Source organism: Suncus etruscus, chromosome 14 (assembly GCF_024139225.1).
Source record: "Suncus etruscus isolate mSunEtr1 chromosome 14, mSunEtr1.pri.cur, whole genome shotgun sequence".
Classification (NCBI taxonomy): domain Eukaryota; kingdom Metazoa; phylum Chordata; class Mammalia; order Eulipotyphla; family Soricidae; genus Suncus; species Suncus etruscus.
This window is the reverse complement of record NC_064861.1, coordinates 32,576,974-32,603,860: the sequence shown is the minus strand read 5'-3', so window position 1 is coordinate 32,603,860 and position 26,887 is coordinate 32,576,974. Positions and strand designations below refer to the sequence as shown.

At 39.7% G+C, this 26,887-nt stretch overlaps 2 protein-coding genes across 2 annotated transcripts in view; one reads left to right on the top strand and one right to left on the bottom strand.

The window, feature by feature from the left end:
* The first annotated feature begins 1,240 nt into the window (after window positions 1–1,240).
* Window positions 1,241–2,125, top strand: LEAP2 (liver enriched antimicrobial peptide 2). The gene is made up of 3 exons (XM_049786815.1): window positions 1,241–1,327; window positions 1,512–1,651; window positions 1,840–2,125. The coding sequence occupies exons 1-3, from the start codon at window positions 1,271–1,273 to the stop codon at window positions 1,874–1,876; spliced, it is 234 nt and encodes a 77-aa protein (XP_049642772.1). The 5' UTR covers window positions 1,241–1,270; the 3' UTR covers window positions 1,877–2,125.
* A 2,007-nt stretch (window positions 2,126–4,132) lies between these two features.
* Window positions 4,133–26,887, bottom strand: part of AFF4 (ALF transcription elongation factor 4) — a 95,774-nt gene continuing 73,019 nt past the window's right edge. The window contains exons 11-22 of the mRNA XM_049786819.1: window positions 26,366–26,528; window positions 24,927–25,844; window positions 19,403–19,491; window positions 18,213–18,453; window positions 17,296–17,390; window positions 15,431–15,494; window positions 15,191–15,327; window positions 14,406–14,477; window positions 12,008–12,101; window positions 11,610–11,653; window positions 10,546–10,766; window positions 4,133–8,495 (exon numbers count right to left, since the gene is read on the bottom strand). Coding sequence (XP_049642776.1) covers window positions 8,368–8,495; window positions 10,546–10,766; window positions 11,610–11,653; window positions 12,008–12,101; window positions 14,406–14,477; window positions 15,191–15,327; window positions 15,431–15,494; window positions 17,296–17,390; window positions 18,213–18,453; window positions 19,403–19,491; window positions 24,927–25,844; window positions 26,366–26,528 — 2,266 coding nt within the window. The 3' untranslated portion in view covers window positions 4,133–8,367. The remainder of the gene's footprint in view (window positions 8,496–10,545; window positions 10,767–11,609; window positions 11,654–12,007; window positions 12,102–14,405; window positions 14,478–15,190; window positions 15,328–15,430; window positions 15,495–17,295; window positions 17,391–18,212; window positions 18,454–19,402; window positions 19,492–24,926; window positions 25,845–26,365; window positions 26,529–26,887) is intronic.

Here is a 26,887-nt window from a genome sequence, read left to right as displayed (position 1 = left end):
TGACCCCGAAACCCAACCTCCAATAAAAAGAAATTACTCCTGGCAATGATGGGGGGACCATATGTGATGCCAAGGATTGAACCCCAGGTTGACCATGTGCCAGGCAAATGCCTATTTGTCTTATCACTCTGGCCCCAAAATCCATTTTTCTATTAAGTTCCTTTACAGAGTTCACCAATCTTCCCAAATTAACTAAAATCCTTATGTAATTTTATAAGTAATGCTGATTTAGATGCATGTTCCCTACTGGCTTAGAAAGCTACAGCAGCTTTGTCAACCTTTGTCTCTGGAGGTTTCTCAGCCCTATGACTTGCTTCCTTGAAGCTGCTGGAAGGATAAGCAGTGTGGAAGACAGCCTGTTTGTTCAAAGTTTGGAACCAGATTTACCACCACCACCAAAGCTCTGCCAGAGCCATGACTCAAAGAGCTGGAGCGCATGCTTTATAGACAGCAATCTTGGCAAAGATCCCAGCACTGCAGGGTTCTCTGAGTGCACACCAGGAATATCCCATCATTGCTTACCCTAGCCTAGCACCTGACCAGGTGTAGTGGTGGTCATTCAGGAACCTCACCCAGTGATTTAGGGGCACCAGCTACCTTATCATTCACATTTTAAAATACAAAATGTAACCTATTCACCTGTAGGTCAATCTGTCTTACCTGAGTCATCCCTGTCCTGGGAAAGTGGTAGGTGCGACTGAACTTGCCCCAGTTGGATCTCTGTTGTTCTAATAAGTTCTAGAACATAAAACTAGGATGACTGTCCAATTATGCAAAGAAAGGATCTGAAGAACTGTAGCCTATGCCGCTTAAGTAGAGATAATGGTCTGTTAATAATAATCTAGTTGCCTTTAACAGACCAGCTGAAAGGGGGTCAGCATTGTTTCTGAGGACCTCATTGTTCTATTTTAATTCTAGAATGATCTCACTGAGGTACTTTAGAATTAAACTGTGCCAAGTTGCCAGATTTTCCCCAAGAGCTTCACGTGGCTGGGGTGGGGGACAGTGCTGACTTGATAAAATGGGTTAGGGTCCAAGCCAACAACATAACCACTCAAAGTCCAGGTGAGGGATCAGTAAATGCAATATGCCTGGATGGCAGGCCCTGAGCACAGTCCTCCGGTAGACATTAACTTATTAAATCGACCCTGACTGCAAATATAAACTTTGCCCCCATCTCACCTGGCAACCATAAAAGAGGTGGATTTCAGTCTATAAAAGGCAATGGGAACAGCCCCGACTTTCAGGTTCCAACATCTCCTCTGTCAAGATGTGGTTCCTCAAACTCTTTGCAGTGCTCATGCTCTGCCTATTGCTCCCGGACCAGGTAAGGACACTCGTGCATTGGCACATTGGCATGGAATGAGGTGGATTTGCAAACCAGACTCAGACCAGAAGAATGACTCTTTTGCTCTGCCTGAGGCAACAGCATTCTAGAGGACAGTATTCTTTCAAGGTGCATATCAGGGTGCCAGTTGTGCCATGCCTCGATGAATGCCTTTGCCTTACAGGTCAATGGCTCCCCAGTACCAGAACTGAGTGACTCAAAGATAAGGCTTCGGAGAATGACCCCATTCTGGAGAGGGGTTTCCCTCAGACCCATTGGAGCTGCCTGCCGAGATGATTCTGAGTGCATCACCAGACTATGCAGGTACATACCAAATGGGGAGCAGGGCTGGGAGAGGCTAGGAAAGCAGGGCATGAAGCCAGCATATGGCACAGCCCTAAAAATAAAGTGGACCTGATGGACTATCCAGTTAAGTTGAGGTCTTCAAGATAATAAAGCTGGCTCTGACACTGCTAGGCGTGTCTTTACCACCACCTTTCCTACTCTTCTAGAAAAAGACGCTGCTCCCTGAGTGTGGCCCAGGAATGATGGACATCCCAAGAAGAGTGAAGAGTGCTCATATGCAACAATGCTCCGTTCTAAGGAATATTGATTAACCATTCTTGTTGGAGAGCAGATGAAGCCATCTTGTGTTTTTAATATTTAAAAACAGATGTATGCCTTAAGTTGGTCTCCGTTTCTTCTTAGCATGTTGATATGTAGATAAGCTTATCTAAACTTGTCAATTCAGAGTTTATTTTTTTATGTATACTATTAAATGTCTCAAATAGAAACTTTGTTAGTCTGGAATTGAAGCTTTGAAGGGGGAGGAGGATTCATTCTGTATAGTATAGAAAAGGGGAGGAGGGAAATACTGCCTAAAAATAATGATTGAACTTCCAAATCGAGAAAGTGAAGTGAAGTGAGTGACATTTATCTGTGGGTTACAGGGGAGGCACACTGGCAATGCTGGGGAAAACTGGCAGTGCTGGAGACTTAACCCAAATGTCCCACATACAAAGTATGTGTCCCAACTTGATAGCACTGATGGCTCAGGGGTCAAGACTCAGACCTCACCGTGCATAAAGACCAGAATTCAATCTCTGGCACTATATGCCTACCCCAGCATCACCAGATGTGGTCCTTTGCAATGAACTCCTGAGCCTGGTTGGTACCAGATGAATAGACATGGCCTTGGGCCCTCTTTATCACTATTTGGGAGAATCCCTTTTCCCCAATACATATAGAAAAACGGAGTCAAGACAAACAAACCAAAATATCCAACAATGTTCAATCCACTGAGGGAAAAAAAGAGAGACATCAATTGGGCAGGGAAAAATAAATTTTGATCTATGTAAAAGGTCCCAATTTCAGAATTCCGTAACAAGAAAATGAGATCTGAGTTGTGAAAATAAACTTTAAGAGCAGCAGTATATCCTAAAATCCAAATTATGATAGGAAAAGGGCAAAGAGGTGAAAAAATGTAGAAAGCACAGTGGTTATACATTTTAATACAGAAAATCTATTTGATATTTATTAAACTTAGTTTTTCCAGCTATGGTTTGGCATTATACAAAGCATCTTAATGACACAGTAAAGTTAAAAAGATCTTTACAAATTGAAATGTGATACCCTTGTCTCCAAATATTTTAATTGCCATAAATTTGTTTAAAAATACACATTAAACGCATGTTTGACACTCTAAACTTTCTATAGTCTCAATACCACAAAATACATATAATATACTATACAGATGTGGAAAAATCTAGTTAGTATATAATATTTTGCTTACCATTAACAGCTTTATTATGTGAAATGCACATACTGACTTAGAAATCCTAGCTTTTGAGCCCCAAAGTACCTCTGAAATTTTAATGTATTGCAACAAATAAAAATCACAGTATATAATTAAAATTTTGGTTGAAAAATGTCAGATGCCCAAATATTTTGGATAAAAGAAATGTAAAACAAAGATTTGGATCACGTACAAAATAAAGGCATCTTAATAGACACTAACAGTTAAGTACCTTTCTGCAGAACCAACAAGGCTTTATATCGGCATCATTACCTCCTCTCCAAAACTCTTCCCTAAATAGCAAACCATTATTCAAATAATTTTAAAATTCAAATAAAATGATTTTAATAAATATATAAGCATTTCCATCCTCCATATACAAAATTGTATATTAAACCATTCAAAAGGGAGGCTTGATAGAAATTTTCATAACTGTGCTTACCAATGCCAAATCTGAACCTCAAAAATGGTGCCTTTACCAATGAGGCCAGCTCTCTTGGTAAGCCCCACCCACCCCACCCCACCCAGCCCTTACCTACCCCAGAGTACTGTTGAATGCTCAAACCAATGATTTGCCAGGAGAGTGCATAAAGGTGTAAAATGTGGACACTTCTTGAACAGAAACAACAAGCTCAATAGTATGGATATCATGGCATTGATTTGAAAGGCAGCATTTCCAAATAGGAATTTTCCAGAGAGGAACATAGCAGGTAGAAAATTCCAGTGGTTAAATGCTGAAAGGAAACCCCATGTGGAAGCAGTAAGAGATAAAACTGAACATTTCTAGAATTTCTGGGTGGAAGCATTTTCTTTCCGTGCTGTAGTTGTTTGTTTTTTGAATTAAAGAACGGCAATTTATACTTGGCTGAGCAATGGTTACAAGGAGAGGTCAATGCTGTTGACATTCTTCAAAGTCAATTGCACTGAATGATAATTTAGGGTATTATTAAAAGATCATATGATACTTGATTCAAACAAAACTCTAATGTCTTATTGTGATCAAATTCCACTTTAAAAAAGTTGATATATATCTTCATATATAAAAGTTTATATGTTTCCTTTTCTGGAGGCAGTAAGTTCTTTTTAATTAACATAGTTTTCATTTGAAAAGAATCAGCACCCACTTAATACCTTATTTCCTGTTCATTGTAGGCTTAGTTTTTTTCAGGTCTAGAAGTCTAAACTGAATTTCTCCATTTGATCAATTTGGCCTCTGTCACTACATCTTCTGGTCATTCAATACTTTAACTCTTCTATTACCGAACAGCAACCTTAGATGTGCATCTGGAAGGAAGTATGCCTCTCCAACAGGGCAATACATGAAACTGAAATAAAACTGAACTGGAAATGACTTATAGGAATCTATATGGATTTGAAATGCTTTGCTTCCCAATTTAGTCTCTTTTTGGTTTTGTTTTAAAGAACGATCACAATGCCTAATACACTTTCTCAGAGAGGGTCCAGAGACCCAGAGGCAAACTCCCAGAATTCAAAATACACGAGGCCATTTTCAATTAGCAACTGGAAATATTGAAATCCTTCCCACCCTGTAAGAGCCCTATAACACTACAGAAGGGGCTCGAATATATTTTAAAAGTTAATTTTCTACAAATCATAGGAATTAAGCTTTAACAATCTAAAAGGAATACACATTGCACGCCCTGAATATGAATATTCAAGGTGTCAACAAGAAAGTGTCTTAGATCAATTTAATAAATAATGTGGAAATTGTTGCACTAAGCTAAAATACTAAACACACATTTGACAAACTAATTTCATGTTTTCATACATACATACATACATACATATATATAAAGAGTGTGTGTGTACATAATTTTAAAATCTGAAGTTGCATACCTCACACCTAGAAGGGTGCACGCTGTAACTCTCTCCTCTACACAACTAGGCATCCTTGACTGCAGCGACCACAGGCTGCTTGCTCACTGGCTGCTCAGAGACTGCAGAGAGCACTGTGGTCTCCATAGCAAAAACTGTCATTTAGAATAGGGGCCTTTTGTAGGCTCTTGCTTTACAACATGAACTCGTTTATTTAATAAAGGTAACTTCTCAAAGATTCTATCATTAAATACAAAATGATGCTGACTGATCTAGCTGAAGAAACCCTTCTTTAATGAAAAGAAACGCTTTAAGAAACACAACAACAGTGACTCTAATAAAGCTACAAATGTGTCATTCAAAGTGCAGCCCAGATGCCTTATGGATTCATCCGTGCAAAAGCTCCCCAGAGCACAGGTGTGTGTGTGGACACATGCACACATTACTTTAAAATGCTTTTATGTTGGAGAATTAAATTAGTGAGAATCAACCTTCTCCACTCTTCAGCAATGTTAGCTGTAAATTTATCTGACATACTCACTACTTTAATTAAAGTCAGATCTTGGCTGCTTGCCCAGAAAAAGGTAGCACTAGGGCAAGAAATGGACCAATGATCCCTGGCCAGAATGCACCTGGGATTGCCGGTGGAAAACTTGTATCATCTGGAGGGGAAGGCCCCTGCCACCTGCACATGACAACTTCACCCACAGCAATCGGGTTGCTGGTTGCTGGTTGCCTGTAGAGTCCAATGGTATGGGCTGCTGCCTCCTGGCATACAGGTGTGATATTAAAGAGCAGTCAACAGAGTCATTTTTAAAACAGTTGCTATTTCTAAAATCAACTATATATTGAGCACAAATTTCAGAGAGAGTTTTTAGCCACTTGTCAAATTCAGTTTCAAAATGGTTAAGAGAACACTGAAGAAGGCGGAATGGTGATCTATAAAAGAGTCCAAAGTAGGTGCTGGAGCTGAGGAAGACACACACAGACTTCTGAGCAAAAGGACACAGAAAAGAGGGAGTGGCATTTCCATAGTCTATTTCATTGAAAAATCGATCATTTAGAATAGGATTTTTATCCTTGGCATATCACCATCTGGTGGGAAAAGCTCCCCCATGATTAAAACTTGAATTTTTTTCCCCTAAGAATTAACACAGATACATATAGAGATAGATAGTCTTAGAGCAGCACCATAAAACATGCAGGAAGTTCTGCTTCCACAAAATTATCAGTGTGATCCCAGAAATGCTCCTGCTGTCTTCAGACACACAAGAGACTCGAGCACACTGGAGCTCAGGGAGGCCCCCCTGGCTGCTGTGGCTGAACGCCTAAAAGCTCAGAGGATACTTTATCCTTTTCTAAGTCATCACTGCAAATTAAAGGAAATTAGTCAGAGGAAGCAGACAAAGAGAGGACAGAGATCTGTGATTAACAGTGGCACATTTATTACCACAATCACTGAGAAGTTGTCCTCTTAAGGAAAACTGTTCCTAAAACACACCATGACTATTAAAAAGATCAGAGGCAATATCTCCAAGGGTTCTCCAACGAGTTCACAAACTCAACAAATTTTTTTTTTGGATTTTAATCATCAATGATATGCAAAAACAACTTGAGGTATGAAACCGTGAAGAGGCTCTAGAAACTTGAGGCCACGGGACAATGAAAGTTCACTAGCTTAAGAAATAAGTGTAAAAGTTTCAAATACAGAGGACTCACTGCACCACTGGGCTTGGAGATCTTCTATCCTCCTTTCCCATTTCAAGCATTAGCAATTTTTAAAAATAGCAGGGCAATCCTTATTTTTGTTCAGATGGATTCTTGAAATAGGGAGAAGGACAAGCTATTTTCTTTGAACAGCATTACCCAACAGGTTAGACTAAGTCATGTAATAGTCTTAGTTTTTCTGAAAGGATTCCGTCTTATGTGACCCTAAATTAAGGTTTCGAAGAAAAGAGAATGTAAAATATTACTATAGAAGACCAACCATATGGGCAATCCGGTCCTAGTGTAAAACTTCATCTGTAAACAATCCACAGTCCTCATTTCAAGGTAAGATTTAAGGCACACCAGACATGATAGGGGCTTTAAAACAAAACAAAACTACAGACTGGGTACATTGCTCACCTGTGACTCCTATATGCATCTTACAGGGAAAGGTCCTTAGAGAAACAACTCTTACAGAGTTGGCTTCTTAGCACTACTCCAGCTCCCCCTCCCCTTCCCAAAAAGCTGACAATGAACCCAATTAAATGCTTTCCTAATCTGAATTTTCTGATCCCATCAGAAACATACATTATTGAGGGCCTTCATAATATAAAGAATAAATAGAAGACAGGTTAAGAAGAAGAAATTATCTGCCAGGCATTAAAACTGTAAACGGTAGAGCAAAAAGCACACACAACCAAAGCTCCAGTCATTCCTACATCACTGCATGTTCTTAAGAGAGCATCAAATATAGTGTGTGGGCAGGAAATGCTGAAGAGAGATTTTACCCTTCAAACCTCAGCAGTGAGACACAGGCAACCCTCAGACTAGCTTATCCTTTGTTTAACAATAATGTTCTGTTTCACGTGATTAGCAACAAAAAAAGAACACATGGTCTTAATATAATCCATAAAGTTCAAGATTGTCCTTTTATAAAATCCTTCATACAATGTTTCTCCAAGAAAGTTTGCCTGCCCTCTTAAGTAATGCATTAAATGCAAGCTATAGTCACCTTGTGATTGCTATAGTGTTATTAACACATTCACAGTTTTTGAAATAATGCATACCAAATTAGACATGTAGAATGCCATCTTCTCATTTTAAGTGATTTCATGTAGAATACCCTTAATACTAAATAAAAATTCTGTAATCATAAAACTGTAGTTAAGATTTGAAATAATATCAGGTAGTAGGTATAGAAAGAATATGTCCATACTTTAGATGAACCAACTCTTACTCTTAGAAGAGCTACCACAAAAGATATCAGGTAACAAAGCTCCCAAAGTATATAAATAAAAATGTCAAAATAAAACTTATGCTAAATATTTAACAGTGTAAATTTATAGGCAGAAAAACACTCAGTTTTAAACTATTCCCAAACTGGGAACTGTAAAATTAAAATAAATTAAATTTCAATTAGTCATGAATTGCAACTGGAATTTCACTTATTATAGATCACTGAAACCATCTGATTGATGTGCTGTATATTTTTAAATATTTAAATAATTTTTCATACTAGGGAATATTGAAGGGTCAACTGACACGATGGCTCTGGGTTTTAAAAAATAACAATGCATGAATCAGGGAGGAGAAAACCATTCCTCATTCTTAGTGTTGACTAGGTGGCGTGTTATGGCAGTTTTCCTTCGTGATGTGACACAGTGTTGTGGAGAAAATCAGAGGCAACGAGAATGTGTTGAGTTCAAGATATCAATTTGGCGTCCTGGCGAAGCCAGTGTAGTCCCTGCCGGGTATAGCGAATTAGGTCTGTCATGATGCTTGCATTAAAGACGAGAGGGCCCATTACTTTATCCAATTCAGCAAAGAATTCTAGAAAACCAAAAACACTCATTAAATGAGGCACACTCTTCTAAATCACAACTTTAAAATTTTTACTCAACTGTAAAATAGTATTAAGAAATTAAAAACAAAAACAAAACTCCCCATTCTTCACTATCTTTAAATAAACTAAAATTTATATAAACTCCATGTTTTAAAACAAACCACCAATTTCACTATTTTAAGAAAAATAATACGGTCAGAATATAAGTATTACCTTCGGATATAAGCAGAATTTTGATTACTAAAAATTAGTAACTGTACTTTATTATATAAGAAATATTAAAACAGAGACCTATGTCCACACAAAAAAATTGGGGTGGGGGGAGCTTGGGCCACATTTGGCAGTGCTCAAGCATTACTCCAGGCTCTACAGTCAGAAATCACTCCTGGCAGGCTTGGAGGACCATATAGGATGCTGGAGATCGAACCTGGGTCAGCCTCATACAAGGCAAAAGCCCTACCCACTGTGCTGTTGCTCTGGCACCACAAAACATTTTTTTGAGTATTGTTTCTGTACAGAAGCAAGTATACACACAAGAACAATGTTCTGTGCATTTTTTCTATAAAAGTAACTTATTGAGGAAGAGTTAGATTAGCTTTTAAGAGCTTTCCACTGTAACTGTTTAATTTTGGGTAAGGGTGCTCAGGTCTCTCTTGGCTTTGCATTCAGTGACCACTCATTCCTGGTAGGCTTGGAGGACTAAATGGGGTATTGGAGAATGAACTAGGGTTGGCTGCATACAAGGCAAATACCCTACCTCCTGTACTATCACTCTGGCCCCATAATCTAATTAGATAACTTAAATTCTATGTTTTTTGAGTCATTTAAATATGTAAGACAGGGAAGGGAAATAAAAGAATCCTTCCAGTTTCTTACAATGTGAACAAATACAGGTTGAATTTTATGTGGAGGAGGTGTTGATAATACACTATTTGGTCTCATTGTCATTTGGAATGACAGAGAAATGTAGGATTCGGTGAGAAAAAAATTTTAGGTATATAAAAGAAATCTAGTGGTCATACTAGTCTTAAAGATCTTCGTCTATTCAAATAAAGCAAAAAGCAATCAAACAGTGGAGAAAATAAGGTGTTTCCTAATAGATTTCCAAGTAATGTATCACTAGAAACAAACTAGAATCAAAATAGAAAAAAATTCCTGGAGGCTGGAGTGATAGCACAGTGGGTGTAGGACATTTGCCTTGCATGCTGCTGACACGGGTTCAATCCCCGGCATCTCATATGGTCCCAAACCTGGAGTAACTTCTGAGCAGAAGTTGTGGTGTGCCACCAGGTGTGGCACAAAAATAACACAATAACCTAAAAAATAAATAAATAAATAAATAAATTTCTGATAGAATGCCAGAGACTGAATATAAATTGGCTGTGTGAAAGGTAAGTGCCTTACCCATTCACAGTATTATCTCTCCTGTCCCTAAATTTTTTCTTTAAAAAAGATTTTTTTTTTTTTTCCATTTTTGGTGACAACTAACAGTGTTCTGGGATTCAATCAGGAATTACTCCTGGCTGGCTTAGGGGTTTCCAGGGACTAAACCTGGGTTGGCTGAGTACAAAGGCAAATGCCCTACCTGCTGTACAATTGCTCTGACCTAAAAAATATTTTACGTTTTTGTTTTTATATATAATGACTAATAAAGATTATTTTTAGTTTGTGTCACCAGTATAATAAAATTGCCTACACAAAGGCAGTATATTTAGGATGATGCTAAGCAAAAGATCAGCAAACTATTACTCTTTTTTTTTTTTTTTGGACCACAACCAACAGCGCACAGGGGTTACTCCTGACTGTGTGCTCAGAAATTGCTCCTCACAAGCTCGGGGAACCGTATGGGATGCCAGGGATTGAACCCAGGTCCGTCCTGGATTGTTTGTGTGCAAATGCCCTACCGCTGTGCCCCTATTATTAATTCTAGACTATATAATAAACTAAATGCAGAACTGGTATTTATTTAGCCAGGTCACATAAGTACCTTTTAACAACTTCATTACTCAACCAAAGTTATTTCAGCAATCTACTCACCTTTTTGTTCTTTGGAAAGTTGTTCAGCTTGGTCCCAAATTTCAATGGCATAGAGGAAGTTGGAAGTAACCTGAACATAGCTGGCTGCCATATGGTGGATCCTCTGTGGAATAGTCACTGAAGAACTGCTTGCTGAAGCGCTACTGGCCCCAGAAGAATAATTTCCTGAATTGCCTGGTGACAACTTTGGAGAGACAGGGGAAGGCATCCCAACAGCTTTGCTATTCATATAGAAACAGAAAGAATTATCATTAAATAGGAAAAAGTAAAGAAATTAATAAGCATCTAACTACTCCTTAAATGAAGGCTTTATTTATTTATTTATTTATTTATTTATTTATTTATTTATTTATTTATTTATTTGGTTTTTGGGTCACACCCAGCAGCGCTCAGGGGTTGCTCCTGGCTCTATGCTCAGAAATTGCTCCTGGCAGGCTCGGGGGACCATATGGAATGCTGGGATTCGAACCACCTTCCTTCTGCACGCAAGGCAAATGCCTACCTCCGTGCTATCTCTCTAGCCCCTTTAATATTTATTTTTGACATTTTTCTTGTTATTTAGCTGATTTCTATTTACCTATGGATTAGAGGTTTATAGAAATATACAATAGAAAATTAGCTAATTAAGCCTGACATTCCTACATTTCTCTTTCAGAAAAGTAACAAATAATTCAATAAATCAGCAAATTTATTTTAAAATAGATGTCTTCAGGGGGCCATAGTGGTGGCGCAAGGGGTAAGGTGTCAGCCTTGTCTGTGCTAGTCTAAGACAGACCATGGTTCAATCCCCTGGTCCCCCAAGCCAGGAGGGATTTCTGAGTGCATAGCCAGGGGTAATCCCTGCACATCACCGGGTGTGGCCGAAAAACCAAAATAAATATATAAAAATAAAATAAAATAGATGTTCTCAGAAAAGTATTTTTCTTCATAATACTTATTTAGCTCACTGACTGCAATAGTGAGTGAATTAGAATCTTTTCTAGAATGTCTTAATGAGCAGCGACTATTTTTACATAAAAAGTAACTTGTCACATATAATATTTTATGGAATAAAATAAATTTACCTTCCTAAGCCAGGTGACGGTGCTTGAGAATTATTGTAAGAATTCTGTGAAGGACATAAATGTAAATACCATTATTAAATAGTTTTAAAAAAGAAGAAAGAAAAAAAGAGGAGCATTCACTAATTCTGAAGTACTACTTTAAAATAAAATCGTATTGTTATGAAAAACATAGACATCCTATGTTTAACAATTTAAGCAAAGATAAAAAAAATTAGATTTTATGATAAAATGTGCTACCATAGAGGGTAATGTAGATTCTACAATTAAATACACTATACTTAGAAACTTTCTAGGAAAACTCATATACTTGAATGTTCCCACAAGGGGAGCTCTTCCCCTCCCCTGTGGCAGCAGGTAAAATTGTCTTCTAGGAAATGAACTCTGCTCTTTGCACTTACCTTCAGGTGTTCTGTCAGTGTTTTGGAGTACCTCAAAGCATTTTCCTTCTTCAGTTTGAATAGCCTCAGGTATAACAAAGACTGACATCGAAGGCTGGCCAACAGAAAAAAGCAGCTTATTTACCACAATGGTAGACTGCTTATACTGTACAGATATCTTTTTTGTACCATGCAAAGAGATTAGACAGTACCATGGCAGTAAGGTCAACATCACTAACCCTTAGTCAAAATCATAAGATTTTCTTTTATTATGATGTACATTTGTATATATCAAATGTATGGTGCACATTTGAAAAACATTTTATGATACCAATATCATTAAAACAGATATGTATTAAAAGGAAAAAAGACACTTAAAAGTAGGGTCTCTAGATCAAATTATAAAGAATCGAAGAAAAAAAAAATTTTTTTTTTTTTTTTTGTTTTTGAGCCACACCTGGCGATGCTCAGGGGTTACTCCTGGCTGTCTGCTCAGAAATAGCTCCTGGCAGGCACGGGGGACCATATGGGACACCGGAATTCGAACCAACCACCTTTGGTCCTGGATCGGCTGCTTGCAAGGCAAATGCCGCTGTGCTATCTCTCCGGGCCCAAGAATCGAAAAATTTTAACTGGGAGGCTGGACCAATTAAATGTTTTTTACTTCCACATGGATGACACAGGTTCGATCCCTGGCATCCCACATGGTACCCCTGAGACTGCCAGGAGTAGAGATAACCCCTAAGTGCCATTGGGTGTGGCCCTACCAAATTTAATTGGCAAACTCAACTATGAATATTACAGCTCTGATGAGTCATAGTGGTCTTATGTGATCGTAACTATTTGCCTCTCCCATTGCTGTCTTCTCACTGGTCTATTATCTTTTTGTTTTTGGGCTCTGAGCTCAGAAATCAATTCTGGCAGGCTTGAAGACCATATGGGATGCAGGGATCAAACCCAGGCCTGTCCTGGGTGGGCCGCGTGCAAGGCCCTACCTCTCTCTGTGCTAGTACTCCAGCCCTCACTGGTAGTATTTTCAATCCTTAAAAGTTTTCAGCTTTGGGGCCGGAGAGATAGCATGGAGTTAAGGTGTTTGCCTTTCATGCAGAAGGACGGTGGTTCAAATCCCGGCATCCCATATTGTCCCCTGTGCCTGCCAAGGGCGATTTCTGAACACAGAACCAGGAGTAACCCCTGAGCGCTGCCGGGTGTGACCCAAAATCCAAAAAAAGAAAAAAAGTTTTCAGCTTTATTTCACTAACAACACTTGTACATACATGTACACTTTACCTGAAGACAGTCTCCCTACTATCTACTCTAAAATTATACACATCTTTCATGTATGTTTATGATTATTTTATTAATGTTTGTATCCTCACACTAATCTAGAAGAAAAAAACCTTTTGACTTACCCAGCTATATATATATAGGGTTACTCTTAACTTTGTGCTAAGGACCATTCCTGGCAGAGTCCAGGAACTATATGATATGCTGAGGATTAAACCCAGATAGGATGCATGCAATGGAAGTACCTTATCTCTCCAATCACAACCTTGGAAATTTTATCTACAGTTGCATTCGGAGTTGTTAAATACAGATTTGGGGCTGGAGAGATAGTATAACGAGTAAGGCACTTGCCTTGCATGTGGTCCATCTGGTTTAATAACTGGCATCCCAGTTTGTGCCAGGATAAGTTTTGAGCATCACTCAAAATCAAAAAACAAACAAACAAAAAAAGACACATAGGGGAGAGTTAAATACAAATAACAAATAACCTGATAATATCTCCCCATTACCAAGCAAACAGACCACCTTGTGTATTCTGAGCAAGTTTAACATGTGTTCCCTAAGAAAAGGTATATAAGTGAATGAAGAAAGAGCACAGTGAAAGAAGGGCCTCCCTAAGTAACTTAAAAACATGAAGTCTCTAACACCAATCCCACTTCATCAAAAAACTCTGGTCAATTGACCAGAAAGAAATGAATGAGAAATTGACAACTAAAAGGGATTGAGTCATTTATTCATTCAATAATAAATTTATCTGAAGCCAAGAACTTGGCAAGGAAGGCTGGAGTGTATGCTTTGTGAGAGACCGGAATTTGATCCCCAGACCATGTGGCACCTAAGTATCAGTGTCTAACTTCCAAAATATAAGAATGAATTTATGAATTTATTTACAAAACTAGCTTTCAGAATAACATAGCACAAGACATTATGGAACTGCCTATTTAAGAGTAGTAGCGTGTCAAGAATCAGAGGTCTGGGGGGCCGGGCGGTGGCGCTGAAGGTAAGGTCCCCCAAGCCAGGAGCAACTTCTGAGCACATAGCCAGGAGTAACCCCTGAGCGTTACCGGGTGTGGCCCAAAAAAACCCAAAAAAAAAAAAAAAAAAAGAATCAGAGGTCAGTACACACACTTACCAAAGTACTGTAAGTCTTTTATCTGCAGCTGTAGCATCTGGTGCCAAATAACTCTTTAGTTTCATAGTGTATCTGTGAGTTAAAATAACAAATAACATATAGTATTTCATCTTGACCTATGACTTCTTCAGTCTTTACAACATTAGACTCTAACCAATATAAGGCAAAAGATAGCCACTTACGTATTATCTAGCTTTATGTTTTAGGGCCACACCTGGCAGGGTCAAAGACATCATGCAATGACAAGCATAGAACCCTGGGCTGCTACAAAGCATTCCCATTAAAATCTCTCTCTCTGGCCATTAGGAGTGCCCAGAATGAAGGAGGTCCCTACTGAAAAAAAAAGAAAAATGGCCAGAGAGATTTTAATGCACATGCTTTGTAGCAGCCCAGGCTTCTATGCCTGTCATTGCATGATGTCTACTGCCAGGGTCATGCTGATCTGATGAGAGCTAAGGTCAGGAAGTGCTGGGTGTCTAGTCCTCCTAATTGATGGTCAAAACAAATCAAGTATCCTCTTCAGCTTTATTGCAGATATTGGTGTGTACAATGTGGCAGAAGCATCATTTAATGACACTTCTGTCAGCCAAACTGCGTATGACAATGGTTCCAAAAGGCAAAGCCATATAGTCGAAGAGTATAGCTAAGCTACTTTTATCATCTAGGTTTGCATAATTATACTGTGACATATGCACAATGACACTGCCGATGCTTTTTTCAGAATGCATCCCTAGTAAGTGACAAGATAGATATTGCTCAATCATGTGACAAGTTTTTCCACTTACTTGATGAGATCTGCTGTCTCTGAATACATAGGGAATGGGGATTTGGACTCCTGAGCATTTTTCTCTAACGCATTCCCACATTCTATGAAAGATACCACAGCATCAAGATAGTATACAGCTTTTTCAAACCTATCAGACTGAAAAAAAGAAAAATAAAGATGATGAGAGGCCACACGATGTGAACAAACAAAAAATAAATATTAGACCACCTGATTAAATACATGTTATAATTTTACATACCAGTGCATCGGCATTATGCTTTAGCTTTTTCGCTTCTTGTAAATAATGGTCTGCTGAATAATTTCTGTAATGTAAATTTTCATTGTAAATGAAATGGTAAATAATTTTTAATTAAAAATAATTTAGGCAATGTGGTTTACAATATTGTTAATGGTGGGTTTATAGGCGTAACACATTCCAGCACCATACCTCCACCAGAAAAAATGGCAAATATGGTCATAAAAGTCATTTAACTCTCTAGCATTCTTAGGTTTCCATATTCTCAAGTACAGAAAATAAGTTACTGCTAATCATTCACTTAAGTAAATTAGCATGTAAATCATTTTGGTCAACAAGTGGCAAAATTTAGTTGTTTTTTTTTTTTTTTTTTTTTTTTTTTTTGTTGTTTTTAGTTTTTGGGCCACATCCAGCAACACTCAGGAGTTGTTCCTGGCTCTTCCCTCAGAAGTCACTCCTGGCAGGCTTGAGGGACCATATGGGACGCGGGAGATTGAACCCAAGTTGGCTGCATGTAAAGCAGGGGTCTCAAACTCGTGGCCCGAGGGCCGTTTGCGGCCCTCTGTACAATATTTTGTGGCCTGTGGCGGGCCTTCCAATATTGCAGTATTCGCAATTATTCACTTACCAAATAATCGCAATAAAATTGCATTAGTAAGAAAAGAACTGCTTGGGGTATGCGAATGTTTAATGCGACTTTTTGCAATTTTTTTTCTTACTAATGCGATTTTTTATTGTGAATATTCGGTAAGCGAAATCCCTTATGTGGCCCTGCCTCACCCTGACTTTGCCTCCTGTGGCCCCCAGGTAAATTGAGTTTGAGACCACTGATGTAAGGCAAATGCCCTACCACCGTGCTATCACTCTGGCCCCAGAAGGCAATCAATATTTAGGACAACAGAAAGCTAGCTCCTTATTATTACTACTAAAACCTTATTATTACTACTCAAACTGTATAAAAGATTAGAGGAGATAAAATAGAGATGGGAGAAGTAAACTTTTATCAGTAATAGAGGAAGAACCAATAATGCTCTTACTGATTTAACCTACTTTAAACAGTAATAGATGGTTTTACTGAAAGGCATTCATAGCCCCCTTCAAGTCAGAGTGATGTTAAAGGAGAAGTATTTGAATTAGTGGGTATCTTCCAAATTAGAACTGGATATTCCGTGATTCATAAAACAAGCATAAATTTTTCTGATGACTAACATAGTAATTAAAGCTTTTCTTAAAAATTCTTTCATCTTGTTTTACTTTATCTTCATAGCTCTTACAAGATGATAAAGTATATTTGTTTATTTGCATGTCCTCTTCTAAACCACACACTTTGTGAGGCAAGGATTTGATCTTTACTTTTCTGAGGTGACATAATTTATATTAATACTATTAATGGTAGTTTCATGCAGATACCATTTCAACACCAAACCCACACTAGATTGCTTACTTCCCTCCGCCAGTGTACTAAGGAACTCTCCCAGTCACCATTCACTCTCGTAACTGCAACCTTGCAGATGCTCAATTCTGTAGAATATCCAGTTCTGAAACGTTTGGATATTTGTTGTTTCCCTTACTGTGGTGGGTTTTTTCATTTGTTTATTTTTAATTTTTTTATTTTGGGGCCACAACAGGTGGTACTCAGAACTGACTCTTGGCTCTATGCTCAGGGCTCACAACTGAAAGACTTGGGGGACTAGATGAAGTGCTGGGGATCTAATGAGGTTGATCATGTGCAAGACAAATACCCTATTTGCTGTACTATCGCTCCAGTCCCATTTACTGAGTTTTAAAGAAAGTTGCTTCCAGTGCCTACAGGAACAATTTCTTGAATGCCATAAAAAAAAAAAAACAACAAAACATATTTATTTCACCTGTCATCAAAGGCAAGCTTTGTTCTCCGAGGCCTAGAAGCTTCAGAAGTTGGGGTAGATGGAGGGCAGCTTGAGGAGCTATTTGAAGTCTTTTCCTGGGCAAGAAAAAAAGAATGCACATACAGCAATATTTGATCATGTAGAAAAAATTTTTTTGAGCCACACCTGATAATGCTTAAAGGTTTCTCCTGATTCTGTACTCAGGAATTACTCCTTGAAGTGCTCAAGGGACCATATGGGATGCCAGGATCAAACCTGGTTTGGCCACATGCTAGCTAAGCATCTTACTGGCTTATATCTCTCCAGCCACTAATTTGAAAAATTTGAGATGATTGAAATAAAAAGTAAAAAAAAGTATTTCTTATATTACTTGGAAGGAGATATAAAATTCCTGAAATGTAATTTCAGAATGCAAACATTTGTTTACAGAACAAGTCCAAAAATGCATTCTAATATAAATGATCTAGCCACCTATTATTTTAAACATTTTTATTGTTGTGTTTTAGGCCACACTAGTGGTACTTAAGGGGTTACTCCTGGCTCTGTGCTCAGGGATCACTCCTGACAGGAGCTCCAAAAACATACATGGCCCAATGCCATCTTTGCCACCTCCACCCCGCCCCAGGCAAGTACCACAAACATTGTGTGTGCAATCTTTAGTCATCACAAGAAGAGATAATAAAGAAGAAAAATGAACAGAAAGAGGAAGGAGGGAAGGAGAGGGAGAGGGAGGAGTAGAAGAGGGAGAAGGAGAATGATAGCTCAGTAGGAGGACAGGATTTAATCGTGGGCAATACAATCCCCTGAGCACTGCTAACTAAGAATTATCTCCATGCACAGAGGGGGGGACTGAGGAAGGACATATGACAAGAATGAGACATATTTTATTTTCAAAACTCAGGCCCCCAGTACCTTACCTTGGCCTCCTTTGAGCTACTGGATGTCTTCCCTTCAGTCTTCTTCTGTTTTGATGCAGAGGAACTGCTTTTGCTGCTGCTACTATTCTCCTTGTTGTTGTTATTACTACTAGACTTCAAGGAAGAAGACTGACTGATAGTCCTCTTTCGAGAGCTATGCTCAGTTTTTGAATCTTTTGAAGGAACGGGAGCAGGAGAAGGCAGCAAATCCTTTTCTTTTGTAGCACTCTGCTTAGAAGACCTGTCAAACCCACCAAAAAAGCCTTTAATTCTCTACATATATACAGGTAACTAATTTTTCCCTTTTCTTTCCCTGTTTTCAAATTTGTTTCCCCCAATCTGGACACAGGCTTCTGTAAAACAAAAGTGTAAATTTTAGGGGCCGGGCGGTGGCGCTAAAGGTAAGGTGCCTGACTTGCCTGCGCTAGCCTTGGACGGACCGCGGTTCGATCCCCCGGTGTCCCATATGGTCCCCCAAGCCAGGAGCAACTTCTGAGCGCATAGCCAGGAGTAACCCCTGAGCGTTACCGGGTGTGGCCCAAAAAACAAAACAAAAAAAAAAAAAAAAGTGTAAATTTTATAAGGCCACAAGTTTTGTCTAGCCTTTTCATGGGGCCTGCCACTCAAATAGTCAATAAATATTGATTAAGTTAACAATTAGTGTCCTAAGTTATAGGTAAGTCTGTGGTCTACAGAAAGTGGCAAAGATTTGCTATAATTTTTATTAAATTAAGTAATAAGAATTTTGTTTTGTTTTGTTTTTGGGTCACACCTGGTGGCGCTTAGGGGTTTACTCCTGGTTCTACACACAGAAATCGCTTCAGGGAGGCTTGGGGGACCACATGGGATGCCAGGAATTGAGCCATTGTTCGTCCTGGGTTGATTGCATGCAAGGCAAATGCCCTACCGCTGTGATATCTCTCAGGCCCCAAGTAATAAGAATTTAATCTAATCTACTAAGAGAAACTGATTGAAGCTTCTAATCCCTACGAACTAACTGCTAAAGCTCCACACCTACACAAACACATTATATATATATATATATATATAATGTATATGCTTACTAAATGTATATGTAAATATATACTAAATGTATATGCTTACTAAAAGGAACATTCAAAGAAAATGTTGAAAACTCAACAGAAAATTGCATACATATATTAACATATGCAACATGTTTGGAGACATACTCTCTGTTGCTGGATGACTTGTGGCCTGCTGAATTCTTGTCTTCTGTTTTGGGTTTCTTGCTCTCGATGGTTCGGTTATCGTCGTCATTCTGGGTGGGGAAAAACAGCAGTTATTTTAAAGCCTGATTTTTATTCTCTAACTTCAGGTTCCATCACTAGTCACCCCCATTTTACCTCTGGATAAACCTTAAAAGGGACAAACAATATTCAAAACTTAAGTTTAGGGGCCGGAGCAATGGCGCAGGGTGTAAGGCCTTGCGCGTGCTAGCCTAGGATGGACCACAGTTCAATTCCCTGGCATCCCATGTAGTCCCCCAAGCCAGGATAATTTCTGAGCAAATAGCCCTGAGCGTCAATGGGTGTGGCTAAAAAAATAAAAAAACCAAACATCACCACCACCACCACAACAACAAAACCCTTAAGTTTAATTTTGCAATATCTCCTATCTTAAGTAGAGAGTCCAAACATGAAAATACATTTTCTGGTCTTTTAATTGGCATCTCTTCAGCCTAATAATATTAAGGATATAATATTTAAACCATTAAAATAAAATGTATTTAACATATCTTACTTTTTTTTTTTTCTTGGTTTTTGGGTCACACCCGGCAGTGCTCAGGGGTTATTCCTGGCTCTACGGTCAAAAATCGCTCCTGGTAGGCTTGGGGGGGCATATGGGATGCCGGGATTTGAATCACCATCCTTCTACAAGCGAGGCAAACGCCTTACCTTCATGCTATCTCTCTGGCCCCACATTTTTTTAAATTTAATTTTTGTTTGTTTTTGTTTGGAGGCCACACCTGGGTCAGTCACATGCAAGGTAAACACCCTCCCTGCTGTACTATCTCTCTCCCCAAATTTACTCTTTTAAAGGGTGTTTGCCTTGCTTGTGGCTGACCCAGGTTCGACCTCCTGCATCCCATATAGTCCTCCAAGCCTGACAGGAATGATTTCTGAGCACAGAGCCAGGAGTAACACCTGAGCACTATCAGGTGTGACCCCAAAACAAAGCAAAACCAAAAATGTGCTATTATAGGGGACAGATAGTACAATATGTAAAGCAATTGCCTTACATACAGCAGATCTGAATTTGATCTCCAACACCCATATAGTCCCTTGATGCAAACCAGAAATGATCCCTGAATATAGAGCCAGGAATAAGTCCTGAGCAAAGCCTGATGCACCCTCCTCCCACTCCCTTTGCCAAATAAAATAAATACAATTCCAGAGACAGGGAGATGCCTCAAAGAGCGTGATTACATGTTCTACATGTAGAAACTGTGTTTGATCCTTCTAGGTACCACATGGACTGCTAGGCAACAATGGAAATAGCCTCAAGTACAGTTATGACCCCACCCCCACCCCAGTCAAAAATCACAAAAACTGGTGGAGAAATAGTACATCAGGTAGGGCACTTGATTTGCACATACTGACTGGAGTTTGATCCCCAGAACCCCATATGGATCCCAGAGCATGCAGGAGTGATCTCTGAGTACCACCAGATGTGGCCCCCTTTCCCCCTTCCCAAATCAAACAAACATGTAAAGGTATACAATTTAAGGCTGAGGTGTGGCTCAGTAAGAGAGCATTGGTCTTGCAAGTTTAAGGATCTGCGCTCAATTTGTGACATTGTCTTAAAAGACAAAAATAAATGAAAGTGTAGAAGAGTTCGGTGTTCTTACTTATTTTTCAGAGTTACATAATCCACAATTTCAGAAAATTTTCAGTACTCTGAAAAGGGACCTTCCTAACTTCCGGGATACCATCCCTCTCTACTGGCAATCTCTGCCCATTCTCATTACTTCAGAGTCTAAAAAGTCACTCATTTAAACATTTATCTTTATAGGGACTCAGACACTAACATTAGTGGGGGTAAGGGACACCCAGCAGAGCTTATGTGCTAATTCTGGCACAGTGAGTGCCAACAGTCCCTGGCTCAGGGATGATTTTTGCTGAAACTGGAGACAGAGGGCCAATATACAGTGCCAAGAATCCAGGCTTCGGTATGCATACATACTAGCCTTTCAGTCATTTCCCTGGCCCCAACAAGCTAGTCTTTTAAAGATTCGTTCATGCTGCAGCATGTATTAATATTTTATTCCTTTTGGTTTGTATTGGGCCATACCCAGCAGTGCTAAGGAGTTATTCCTGTCTCTACACCCAGATCACTGCTGGTGGTGGTCAGGGGACTACAGGGGATTCCTGGGTCAGATGCATACAAGGCAATGTCCTACCGGCTACGCTACTGCTCAGGACCTATTTTATTACTTTTATGGATAAATATAATCCAATTGCATGACTGTGCCACATCTATTCCATTCATCAGCTGATGGCTACTTTAGTCGCCACCACCTGTTAGCTAAATTGAAACTAAATCAAATATTTGTTTTTCTCTGATGTTTTCATTTCTCTTGAGGACATTCCTAAGAGTGGAACTCCTGGGTAATATGGTAATACTATCTTTAATTACTTGAGAAACTGTAAAAATGTGTTCCAGGGGCCGGGCGGTGGCGCTAAAGGTAAGGTGCCTGCCTTGCCTGCGCTAACCTTGGAAGGACCGCGGTTCGATCCCCCGGTGTCCCATATGGTCCCCCAAGCCAGGAGCAACTTCTGAGCACATAGCCAGGAGTAACCCTTGAGCGTCAAACGGGTGTGGCCAAAAAAAAAAAAAATGTGTTCCAGAGTGATTAAATACTGTATATATCTACCAACTCAATATTCTTCCTAGGTTCCTCCACATCTTCACTAACACTTTTATTATTCTTTTTAGTTAAGTCTAATGATTTTGGGGGGAAATGTTCGCTGAATGAAAGTTTCAGCCCATTTATTATTGCTGTTACCTTTCCAGGCCAATTTACATTTTCCCATGGAATTTTATTTATTTATTTTTGGATTTTTTGGGGGTCACACCCAGCAACGCTCAGGGGTTACTCCTGTCTCTATGCTCAGAAATCGCTCTTGGCATGCTCGGGGGGACCATAAGGGATGTCGGGATTCGAACTACCACCCTTCTGCATGAAAGGCAAATGCCCTACCTCCATGCTATATCTCTCTGGCCCCTTTCCATGGAATTTAATAACGTGATATTACTTAGGCTCAGTAGTGTTGGGGTCCTGATGTCATTCCCATTTGGAAGCTGTGTTGTATGGGGGTGCCAAGTATTTAGTCTAGACTTTTTTTTTTTTGGTTTTTGGGTTACACCCATGTGCAAGGCCAACTCCCTACTGCTGTGCTATTGCTTCAGCCCTTAGTCCAGACCTTTTAGCAATTTTCTCAGCCCCTATGTCAGTCTCTGTTGTAGTTGTAGTTATTTTGGGACCGCACTCGGTGGCACTCCAGGTTACTCCTAGCTGAGCTCAGAAGTCACTCCTGGCAGGCTCAGGGAATCATATATGATGCTAGGGATCAAACTCATGTCCATTCTGGGTCTGCCTTGTGCAAGGCAAACGTCCTACCACTGTGCTATCCCTCTGGCCCTGACCCTATGTTATATTCTTTTTGTTTATTTGTTTTTGGGCCACATCCGGTGATTCTCATGATTCTGAGCTCAGAAACTGCTCCTGGCTTGGGGGACCATATGGGACACCGGGGGATCAAGCCGCAGTCCATCCTAAGTTAGGATGAGTAAGGCAAATGCCGTATGACTTGCGCCAACGCTTCAGCCCCCATTTTTTTTATTTTTTATTTTATTTTTAGGTTTTTTGGGTCACACCTGACTCTAAGCTCAGAAATCGCTCCTGGCAGGCTCAGGGGGCCATATGGGATGCCAGGATTCGAACCACCATCCTTCTGCGTCTAAGGCAAACACCCTACCACTGTACTATCTCTCCTGCTCCCCCGTAGCAAGGGCCACAGCTTATTCTGGCATGATCTGGCATGGATATTTCCCCGGAAAGCCAGGGGACTATTAGAGGCCCAGAATGAGAAATCTGCAATAAATCCAAATCTGTGAAGCTGTTCATGTTTAAGGTACTTAAGATTAATGTATTTAATTTGAAATTAAGAGTCACATTTAAAATTGAGAATATCTTAAAATCATATTCATATATATAAATATGTATCATGGGAAATGACAGAACATTTTTTAAAATTTATTTTCAACTAAAATGTCCTCTTTAGAACTAAAAAGTTCAACTTTTACCTTAGACTTCAAATACATACATGCTGCTGACCTCAATTTTTCATATGCCCGCATTTAAAAAAGCTAACCATAGGAATGTGCCAAGCTTTGAAGCCAGAGCAATTGTATAGTGGATAGTTTGATGGGCTTACCCGAATTTGGTCCCTTCCCAACATCCCATATTATCCCCCAAACCCACCAGGAATAATCTTGGAGCACAGGGCAGGAATAAGATGTGAGCACAGTCAGGTATGACAAAAATAACAAATAAAACTGCCAAGATCATCCAGTATAATCTTGAAAGTATTTAGGGATAAGACCAGATTTTTTTGTTTGTTTGCTTTTATTTTTGGGCCACAAACATCAGTGCTTTAATTAAGCAGTGAATTAATTCAATTTGTAAGACATGTCACACTTGGTGAGTTCATTAAACTTCCTTTCTTTCAGTTTGGGCCACACCCAGTAATGCACAGGGATTATTCCAAATTCTGCACTCAGGCATTACTCCTGGTTGGGCTCAGAGTACTGTAAGGAAAGCCGGGGGGACAAACCCACTACATACTTATCTGGCCTCTGGTGAGTTCCCTTTTAAACCTATAACTAGTAATCTACAAAGTGTGACTAGGTCCAAGAGTGCTAGGGATTGTGACAACCTGGAGAGTCTAGATCTCAATGAAAAACTCTTCTGTGTGTGTGTCACACCAGGTGTGTGTGTGTGTGTGTGTGTGTGTGTGTGTGTGTGTGTGTGTGTGTGTGTGTGTGTGTGTGTGTGTGTGTGTGTGTGTGGTTTTTGGGTCACACCCGGCAATGCTCAGGGGAAACACCTTGCTTGATGCTCAGAAATTGCTCCTGGAAAAACTCTTTTGTGTGTGTGTGTGTGGTTTTTGGGTCACACCCAGGGTGTGTGTGTGTGTGGGGGGGGTTTGGGTCACACCCGGCAATGCTCAGGGGAAACTCCTTGCTCGATGCTCAGAAATTGCTCCTGGCAGGCACGGGGGACCATATTGGAAGCCAGATTTGAACTGATGATCTTCTGCATGAAAGGCAAACGCATTACCTCCATGCTATCTCTCCGGCCCCAATGAAAAACTCTTAAATCCAAAATTTAAGAATGTCCTGAAGGCTGGTGTTCAATCTCCTATTCATTCTCATGCCCTCTACTTGGGCAGCACACATTCAGAAAAGAACTGCTACTACCTTCACTTCACAATTTTCCTTTGCAAAGGCAGCCAGGCAGAGGCCAGTGTACGTCAGGACTATTTTCTCTATAGCCTTATCTGGGCCTGTACCCCAGAACTCATTTTCCCTGATAGCTATTATGACTTAACTGACTAATTTTTCTTTGTTTCCTGAGATCTCCAGAGCATTGCAAATTCTGACGCTTAAAACAAAAATCACTTTACAAACCTTATGTTTCCTCTTGCCTTTGTTGGAAACTTTTTCTGAGGCTTGTTTCTGAGCATCTCTTGTGTGCTTTTCTGGCACATTTTTCTTTTCACCCTTGGGTGGTTCCGTTTCTTTGTAAGGCTTTCCTGGTATTCTAGTCAAGAGGTTCAGGTCAATCTTCACAATGAGTGGATACCTGTCATCAGGCTCACTGAGGGGTGAAAGGAGTTCCTTCTCTTCCATAGGAGAGAACATTCGTTGTCGAAAAAAGCTATCTTCTTCCTCCACGGAGGAGGGTTTAACAGGAGTCCTATTACTCTCAAGGTACTTGGGAGTTTGCGAGGAAGGAGGAAGGCTCTCGCTTTCATCTGAATCCGAGGATGAGGTATCTGTTTCTATGATTTCCCGTGATTTCTGGGAAGATTTACTTGTTGACTTGTACTTCTTCTTCTCTGCTGAAGGTCGAGGGGATGATTTGGACTCCTTTTTTATGTTGGGTTTCCTGGAGCCTTTGGTGGCGGCTTTGTGTCTGCTGGAGGGCATGCTGGCAGCCATGTCTACGGGAGTCTCACTCTCAATCTTCAGGCTACCTCGGGGCTCTTCAGCAGTTGCTTTCTCAGTCTTTTTGGGTTGTTTTTTGCCTACAGTTCTCCTTTGTGTTGTGCTGTCACTTTGTGCAGGAGACTTTTGCCTCCCGCGCCCACTTTCTGATCCCTTCTGGACAGTTTTGGAGTCCCGTCCGGGAGTAGTAGAACTAGTTTCTTTAGGTCCACCTGGATCAGGGTAGCTATTTCCAGTGCTCTGTTCTCGGCCTTCCTTTTTATAGCCTTGAGATGATGGGATATTACTGTCTACAGAAGAAGCTGGTGACACTTTATGTGGATTCACTTTATTCAACCAATTATCAAGTTGCCATTTGTTTGTTGGTGGTGGTTCAGGCTGAAAAAAAAAAATGCTTTTTTTTAACCTGTGAACATTTCTCCTCCTTTACTGAGTAGAAAAAAACAAAACAAAACAAAACTAATTATATAAAGGTATTTGTTTTTCAATTATGACCGAAGGAAAAAAATGGGCTAAAACTTATCCATAAGTTCTAATGAAATGAATAGGAAAATATGTTGAGTTTTGCCGAGTTTTATCTGTGGTCTTTAAATATTAAATATCCCTGCCAATTTCAAAAGCAAAATTCTAAATGACCATAGGATATATTTTAATACATTTTATCAATGTTCTATAAAATTATGCTGCATTAAGATTCTATCCATAGTTAAGTACACAAAAATAGTCAACACTTTTAGTGATGTGAAATATAATCTCAAGTAATATTTTTTTGGGGGGCCCCACCTCTTCCACTGCCCCCTCAAGTAATTTTCAATATAAACCAAGAGTTTGTTCAAATATCAAGAAAACGGAAATATCTAGGTTTTCTTCTAGTGAGTGACCCCAAGCCTTTCTCTCACCTCAGGAGATGCGCTCTGGGATGGTTCGTTTGCTTCACTGTCACTAGAACTACTTTCACTCTCTGAGTCCGAACCAGAACTGCTTTCAGATCCACTGTGACTGCTAGAATCATCTCTGGAGTTGTCTGCTCCTTCACTATTATGGTGTGAAGGTTCAGAATTACTGAAAGATAAAAACATACAAATGAACAAAAAGTATTTTGACAATGACAACACTAAATCTAACAACCATTTTTTTGTTTTTGTTTTTGGGCCACACCCGGCGATGCTCAGGGGTTCCTCCTGGCTGTCTGCTCAGAAATAGCTCCTGGCAGGCACGGGGGACCATATGGGACACCGGGATTCGAACCAACCACCTTTGGTCCTGGATCAGCTGCTTGCAAGGCAAACGCCGCTGTGCTATCTCTCTGGGCCCTCTAACAACCAATTTTAATTAAAATGTTTAAGTCAGGAGTATGTACGTACACACACACACACAGAAAACTAAAGACTTCTTTTTCCCCCACCCCCAACAAAACAAAA

What these genes read in the sequence shown, in the direction of transcription:
- LEAP2 (XM_049786815.1), top strand. Translation starts at nt 1,271, where the DNA reads ATGTGGTTCCTCAAACTCTTTGCAGTGCTCATGCTCTGCCTATTGCTC. An exon ending in GCCTATTGCTCCCGGACCAG is followed by an intron (nt 1,328 to 1,511) that starts GTAAGGACACTC and finishes TTTGCCTTACAG; the next exon opens with GTCAATGGCTCCCCAGTACC. An exon ending in TGCATCACCAGACTATGCAG is followed by an intron (nt 1,652 to 1,839) that starts GTACATACCAAA and finishes CTACTCTTCTAG; the next exon opens with AAAAAGACGCTGCTCCCTGA.